This window comes from Echinops telfairi, unplaced genomic scaffold (assembly GCF_000313985.2).
Source record: "Echinops telfairi isolate 266 unplaced genomic scaffold, ASM31398v2 ScPeMD7_1;HRSCAF=3_0, whole genome shotgun sequence".
NCBI classification, from domain to species: Eukaryota; Metazoa; Chordata; class Mammalia; order Afrosoricida; family Tenrecidae; genus Echinops; species Echinops telfairi.
Window position 1 is genome coordinate 468924 of NW_022103896.1, and position 7386 is coordinate 476309.

The following is a 7386-nucleotide window of genomic DNA, read 5'->3' on the forward strand; positions in this document are numbered from 1 at the left end:
CTCCAGACCTGTGGGCCATGGGGCACCCCTCCGGTGCCCCACCCATCACCCTGCAGTATAGGTGCACTGTGTGCTGGATGACAGGTGGGTGCCGACCAGCTTATGGACATGGTGGGGTCCTGGGCTCCCCCGTACTCATTGGGCACTTGGAGGCAGGAGTCCCGGGGCCTGGGGAGGGGCGAGCAGAGCAGCCCTGCGTGGGAGGCTGCTGTGGAAAGCAAGCCCTTCCCAGGCAAAGCCTTGGCTCCTGCCCTTGGAGTGCCCAGGGGAGAGGGGAGGGCAGGAAGGCAGTGGGGGCTTTGTCCCCAGGGCTGGGGCAGAGAGGCTGCGTTTCCCATCAGCCTGGGAAGAAGCCTCGATCTGTTTTCCAGGTCAGGCTATGAGAGCCACAGAGGGGGAGGGTGTGTGTGGTGTGTGACACCCCTTACCATTGAGGTCTGAGGTGCTTGGCAGGTCTGGCTTGCCTGGGAGGTGGCTTGGGGGGAGCGGGTCTGAGCCCGACCTTGCTGCCCCCTGTGGGCTGTGGGCACCCCTGCTGGGGTGAGCTGGTGGCGGTGGGCGGCTGGGAGCTGCTAGCTCAGGGCTATGCAGCCAGCATCCACATTTCTGGCTTGTCTATAGGGCACAGGAAGGGCCTGTGACTGGACAGTATGACCCCAGTCTGTCCTTGGCTGCCCAGCATGGCCAGTGCGGGGCGTGCAGCTGGGGGCAGGCAGACCTGAACAGGGAGGGTCCAGTATTGCCCCCTGCATGGGACTCACGGTGCTGAGTCTGGCCTTATCCTGCGGGCTGTGGCCGGAGCAGAGAGGGATGAGGGCACTCCCTTGGGCGAGGCCCGGGACCTAGGCCTGGGGCTGTGTCTTCCACATGACTGTCTCTTCACAGGCTGGCGGCGGCCACTCGCTGAGGATGGAGGCGGCGGGGAGCACACCTGGCCAGGACGAATATGCAGAGGACAGCTCTGATGAGGAGGTGGGCTCTTGAGGCTGGACCTTTTGCCAGGGGCTGGTGTGTGGGCTGAGGTTGGCCCCAGGTTGGGGGGCGGAGAGCCCAGAGCAGCCTGCGAGGGTGTGCTGGCACGAGGCCATCCCAGGTGCAGGAGCCATTAGGGTCTGGGATGTGTGAGTGAGGTGATATGCGCGGGTGCCCGGGTAGGTGGGGCGCAGAGCCCTCTGCTTGTGTGTCACAGGCAGTCTGTCTCCTAGTATCCCTCCAGCCTCTGCTGGGAGCCTGGGGAGGGGCTGACTGACTGATACCCCCGTGTGTGTCCTCAGGCCCTGGCGCTTCCACACTGCCCCCCTTTGGGGTGGGCTAGGGTCTGTATGTGAGCTGAGGGTCAGGACAGGCCCCCAGGGGGTCTGGGGCACTGGTCCTCATGCTGTGTCTTGAGTTTGGGACAAGACACGGTGGTACCAGGCTACTGGTCTCGGGCTGTGAGGTGGGGGCTTCAGGGGGGGGGGAGCTCTCAGGAGCCCCTCTCTCCTACCTGGGGTCGCATCTCTTGGTAGCCCCCCTCCTCTGGCTCGTGGCAGCGGCTGCCTGGCCTGGCCCCCTGCTTGCCCCAGGCTGCGCTGTGCGCTCAGAGAACAGAGACAAAACAAAATAAATTGGTTTCCTGGCCGGGAGTGGCGGGCGAGAGGGGTGCAGCTCGGCTCCCGCCTGCCTCCCCTCTCCACCCCCCTCCCAGGGGCCCTGGCGTCGGCAGCCACATCCTGTCGGCAGAGTTTTCACATTCGGGGCTCTGAGAGTCACCAGTGGTTGCTGGGGGGAGGCTCCCACCCTGAGAGGCGTCCAGGGCAGACCATGGGCGGCGCTGCAGGGGGCAAGGTGGGCAGCCTGCCCGGCCGCCTGGCCGCCCAGCCGAGGAAGCAGTGGGGGCGGGGCACTCACTTCCTCCTGGATGACTATCCCATATGGCCCAGAGCTGAGTGATGGCGGTACCCCCGCCAGCACAGCCAGCCAGAGGCTCGAGGGGGCGGCAGAGCTCAGCTTTCAGGAGCCTGGCCAGGGCCTTGCAGCTGCTCCGCCAGCCTGTGCTCGTGGGGGGCAGGGGGGCAGGACCGACCTGTGGGGCAGGGGGTGCTTATGCAGAAGATGTGAGCCTGAAGGGCTATTGTGTTCCCAGTGGAGGCCCTAGTGCTGGGAGCCCAGCCGCGCCAGGTGATCCTGGCATGTTGGAGGGCACAGCGGGCCCCTGCCCCACAACCCCGAGGTCTCAGGTTCAGGCCAGGCTCCAGAAGGGGCTGGGGGTCCCTGCCAAAAGCTGTATAGGAAGGAATTAGTGCTCAGGTGGGTTCATGGGGGGGAGGGGTCTAGGAGGAGTGCTCGGCCACTCTCACCTGGAGGCTGGGCAGGGCCAGCTGGAGCTGACGCAGGGAGAGCCCCTGGCCCTGCACTGACTAGCCTCCCTGGGGACCCTTGGTCCCTATCCTTCTCCTCCCATCCCCCAAATCACACCCCTGGCGGGTGAGGGAGGGAAGGACCCGCCTGCCCACCCCCCACAAGTCCACCCACACCTCCCTACCCCATGGCTGCTTCACAGACGTGATCTCATCTGCCGGGACCCCCAGGGAGGGGGCAGGGGCGGAGGTGGGAGGGGAGCCTTTTTCCGCAGCAGCCCTCCTCTGTGTTTCCAACATCTGGGAGAAACTGAGGCTGGTGGCTGAGGGTCAGAGGGAGGGTTACGGGGTGGGCTGGGCTGGCCTGCAGGCCTCCCTGGCGGCCGGCTGTAACTCAGGAGCCCACAGGGACGTCCGGCCGGTCTGCCTGCACCGCCTGCCGCCCTCTGCTCTCGGGCCAAGGCCGTTAATGGCTTCTCCCGGCTACTGAACAGCAGCTGCCTCCATGCTGGCGGCGGCTCCTGCCCCCGCCTGCTGGCCGCCCGCCGACTGGAGCGGGAGCCTGGCTCTGGCGCCCCGGCCGGCCGAGCTAGGCTCAGGTTTCTGAGGGAGCCAGCAGCCGCCCTCCCCTGTTTGTGCAGCACTGGCCCTGCGGCCCGGCCAGCCTCCTGCCCCTCCCAGCAGGATTGCTGACCCAGCCAGGCCCTGGCGCTTGGGGACTTGCCCCTGCCCTGGCTGGCTGTGCCTGGGGCTGAGGCTACCTGCCTGTGCTGGGCACCTGAAGGTCCAGGTGTAAGCTGGGTGGGGAAAGGGGGAACTTTGCCCATTGTGGTCACTGGGACCTTCCAGGCCTGCTGGGCTTCGTTAAACTTTTCACTTGGTTCACAGGGCAGGGCACTGACTGGTGTGGGCAGGGAGAAGCTGGGAGGAAGGCACAGGTGGGCATTGAGTTTGGGGTGAAATGCCCGGCTGAGACGCCCAGTAGTTGGGGGTGGGGCTGGAGGCTGAACAAGAGGGGCCCCTTGGTGCCCTGGTCTTGAAGCAGTTCCTCTTGTGGGTCTGGCCCATCTATGCTGCTGGGCAGGAGCCCAGCCCAGAGGGTGGGGTGCTAGTCCCCATGGGGGAGGGGATTTCTCTGTCAGGCGAGCAGGGGGTGGTGGGTGAGTCCTGTGGAGCTGGGCCCCACGGGTGGGTGGAGCCCTGTGTTGGCATCTGGGGCAAGAAGCAGCTGTGCAGGCCTGTCAGCCGGGCTCCGGAAGGTTCTGGGGGTCGAGTGCCGCAGGTGAGCCTGGGCGCGGCTGCCGGGGGCGCTGAGGAGCCGGCAGAGCTGGAAGGCCGTGCGCTGGGAGGGCCGAGTGCAGCGGACGGACGGGGGTGGGGGGTTGGGGGGGGCAGGAACAGTGCCTGCATTGTAATCGGAGAGGGGCAGGGGGAGCAGGGCCAGCGAGGACGCTGACCCCACGCTCCCCGGGGACAGGTGGGGAGCGGAACGAGGAGCGAGTGAAGGATTCCAGAGGTGGGCTGGCTTCCTCTCTCGCAGACAGACACCGGGCGGGCAGCCCGCCAGGCGTACCTGCACTTCCAATCGGCTCCTGACAGCTGCAGCCACTTTAGGGAGGGGGAGGGGGAGAGGGAGAGGGAGAGGCGGCGTGCACCGCCAGCGGAAACACCCCAGCCGGTCGCCGGCCTGGGTCCGAGTCTGCTGGGGGGCACTCAGCCTTGGGCTGTGGGGGACCACACTGGCCTAGGGCCTAAGTGGACCTTGGGAGGCCAGGCCTGGGGTCCCATGAGCACGGCCTGCCCGGGTGTGGGGGCGCTGTCACATGTGTTTCCTGGCAGCCACAGGTGCTGAGCGAGGCTGGGGCGCTGGTCTGGGTGCCGCGGGCGGCTGGTGATGAATCATGTGGTGCGGCCAGCAGCTCGTTCCCGCCTGGGGACAGGGAGCCGACAGCTCAGGCCCAGAGCGTTTCCAGCCCAGCCCTGAAGCAGGCGGCCTCCGCCCTGGCCCCCTCAGGGGGCCAGAGTGTTGCCTGCTGGGTCCTTGGTGGGGGGAGGGGGGCATTCTGGGAGGCGAGCACCTGCCACCCGGGACCAGTGGCCGCTCACCAGGGTCTTTTGGGCTGCAGACGGCCCTGCCCCGTCTGTTCCAGGTCTGCTGTGGTGGGGGGTGACAGTTCCTCTCCTGCCCCCCTTCTGCTCTGCTGGCTGCTGGGGAGCTGCTGCTACCGCTACCGGGAGCTCTGGGCCGCCTGCCCGCCTGCCCTGCCAAGCTGCAGCCATTGTAGAGCCAACGCTGCACTGGGCTGAGTGGCTGTCGGGCCCGGGTGCAGGGACAGCCCTGCTTGGTCACTGCAACCTGAGCTCAACACCAGGACCAAGCGAGCCACACGCTCCTTGACCTGAACTCGCCCACAAGGCTCCCAAATGAATCACAGAGCCCCATGTCACCGCCACCGCCAGCGTGCTGGCCACTCCCGCCCAGCTCCTCACACTGGACCAGGCCCTCAGGCCAAGGGGTCACTGCACCTCCAGTCCAGCCTGGGGGCTGCCAGGACCACAGGGCCCCTCCTTGCCCAAGGCACTGCCATTGGTGGGCATCGCTCCTCTGGGCCATGTTCTGTCTGTGCCCCGAGGCGGTGGTCCATGGCCAGTAGGGCGGGTCCGATCCAGTCGATCCCTGAGCGGTGTGCACCCGGCGTGAGGGGCTGGAGGCAGCTGGCCAGGGTGATGGGAGAGCACTGTGCAAAGCTGGGCATGCCTCGCTCACTCGCCCGGCCCGGCTCTCTGGGACCGTGCTGGGCAGCCCTCCTCCGCCCCCGCCAGCTGTGGGCCCCTGCAGGATCAGGGAGAGGAAATTTGGGGTTGGGTTTCTCTCTGAATAGAGCCAGCCATAAGGGTTTTTGTCTTGTTGTATTTCTATCAGATTGGACACAGCCCCCAGCCCTTAATGGCTCTGGCTTTGAGAATTTCCTCCAAGATTACACCACCGCTTCCTGCCTTGCGCGTCCCTGGAGCCCCCGCTAGCAGAGGAGTGGACCACGGGGGTGGGCATGTGTGTCTGGCGCCTGTGTCTTCCTAGCTGTTGTTGGGCTGGGTCCCTCCAAGCCTGCTGGGGAGCCAGTCCTGCTGCCATCCAAATAGGGGAGCCCCCTTGGATCCATAATCACCCTGCACCTGGCCCTCACCTCATCGCGCCCCACCCCCTCCTGGAAGTCAGGCTTTGTGGGGGGGGGGGCGCCTGCCCCCTTGCTTCTCGGCTGTGCCCTGTGGAGCTCACATCACTGAACTATAATTGTCACCTGCAGGATTTTAATGGCCAGCCAGCTGTGCGCTGCAGTAGGGTGGGGGTGGGGGGCTAAGTCTCCCTCTACGAGCTAGGGGTGGGCCAAAAGGGCCTCACCTCTGACTGGCTGCTCCCTCCCTGCCCAGAAGAGTAGGCACACTAGTAGGAGTGTTCTCCACGAGGACCCCCCCCCCCCACTCCTTGCCTCTGCTGTGCTAGATTGGGGGCTAAGGAGGAGAGGCTGTCTTGGCCTGTGACCTGGGGTGTGCTTGGTCCTCGGGAGCCGGTGGGTGAAGGGGCCCAAAGGCTGTCAGCCACTGGGGAACTTCATCCTCCTTTCCTGCTTGTGGCCCCTGGCCGCCTGCAGGGTTGCCTGCCCAAGTGCGCTGGGTGCATCCTGGTCCAGTGGTCAAGGGGGCCACCCCCACCTCAGATGGGCACCTGTCCTTGCTTGGGAAGGAGAATGGCCGGAGTCGCCTACGAGGATGTGGCAGCCCCATAGCTAAAAGATACGGTTTGGGTTTTAATTATACAAAATTTCCAGACTTTATATTATATCAAAGCACATCATGACCTAGAAGAAAGGCAGGCAGGATGCCAGCGTGGAAAGTTCTAGGTGGCACGGGTTAGGACTGGCCCAGAGTCCTGCTGCCGTCTGTCAGTCAGCCTCACGGGCTGGGCTGGACTGGCTGCCTGCTGTCCTTGGCCCAGCTTGCCAGCCACTCTCAGCTCCTTTGAAGGGTCCACAGGGACGGTCCTGACTCTCCTGGCCAGCAATCATCTTTGAGCTGGCCAGCTTCTCTAACTCCGAATCGCCATCTTTCTGTCCCGGTCCTTGCTCTGTGGAGGAGTTGGGGGGGAGGGAGGGGAGCTGTCAGGCGTGCAGGGGCCTGGGCTCCCCTGCAGCTCTGGCTACTTGGGGTGCAGTCACTGAGCCCTCCCCACCCCCATGCTGGCCCCAGTATCCCTGAGCAGGGGGAGCAGGGGGCACTAAGCTCAGCCACACTGGTAAAATTTAACTTCCCATATGTCTTGGCCCCAGGAGCTCCTGCCTGGAGGAGGATATGGAATTGGGGGAGCTGGGCCCACCTTTCTCCATCTCACCCTGCTGCGCCAGTACCACCAAGAGCAGCTGGCCTGGCAGTCAGAGGCCCCTGCTGCCCGAGAGCAAGGAGTCCCAGCGGGTGGGGTACGGTCAGCAGGTGCCAGTTAGGTCTTCCTGGACAGGCCCCTTTCTGTGGGACCAAGGGGGCTGGCCAGGGCTGCTTGAGCTTCTCCTGGACTTCCCCCTGGCCCTGACCTGGCCCTGGGAGTTCCCATCTGTGTTGTGTCGTCCCCCCCCCCCACCCCCACACACACACCCTTAGTCTCCCTGCCCCATGCCCCATTTGGGCTGCAGATGGGTGGCCGCTGGCCTTGCTCACCAGCTTTCTCTGGTTGCTGAGGCAGAAGGTGCAGATCTGCTTGGGCTGCGCGTTCTCGCTGTCCCGAGAGGGCGGCGGCGGGGGACTGCCTGTGCGTGCCGGGTGGTAGAAGGCGGGTCCTGCGTGGCACGGCTGCTCATCGCCACCGGCCTCGCCCAGCAGCAGCACGTTGCCCAGGTGCGAGATGTAGCTGGAGGCCAGGCGCAACGTCTCGATCTTGGAGAGCTTGCGGTCAGCCGGCTCGGTGGGGATGAGCGTGCGCAGCGCCGTGAAGGCCGTGTTCACGCTGTTGGTGCGGTCCCGCTCGCGCGCGTTTGCTGTGTGCCGCTGCCTGGGTTCC

At 65.6% G+C, this 7386-nt stretch overlaps 2 protein-coding genes across 2 annotated transcripts in view; one reads left to right on the plus strand and one right to left on the minus strand.

Annotated features, from left to right (window-relative positions):
* Nucleotides 1–886: 886 nt before the first annotated feature.
* LOC101652878 (BOP1 ribosomal biogenesis factor) overlaps nucleotides 887–7386 on the plus strand; it is an 11152-nt gene continuing 4652 nt past the window's right edge. The window contains exon 1 of the mRNA XM_004697601.2: nucleotides 887–972. Coding sequence (XP_004697658.2) covers nucleotides 910–972 — 63 coding nt within the window. The 5' untranslated portion in view covers nucleotides 887–909. The remainder of the gene's footprint in view (nucleotides 973–7386) is intronic.
* Nucleotides 6126–7379, minus strand: SCX (scleraxis bHLH transcription factor; the record flags this gene model as incomplete). The annotated part of the gene is made up of 2 exons (XM_013006815.2): nucleotides 6126–6462; nucleotides 7047–7379. Coding segments are annotated over 2 exons (372 nt in total), but the record flags the coding sequence as incomplete, so codon positions are not given.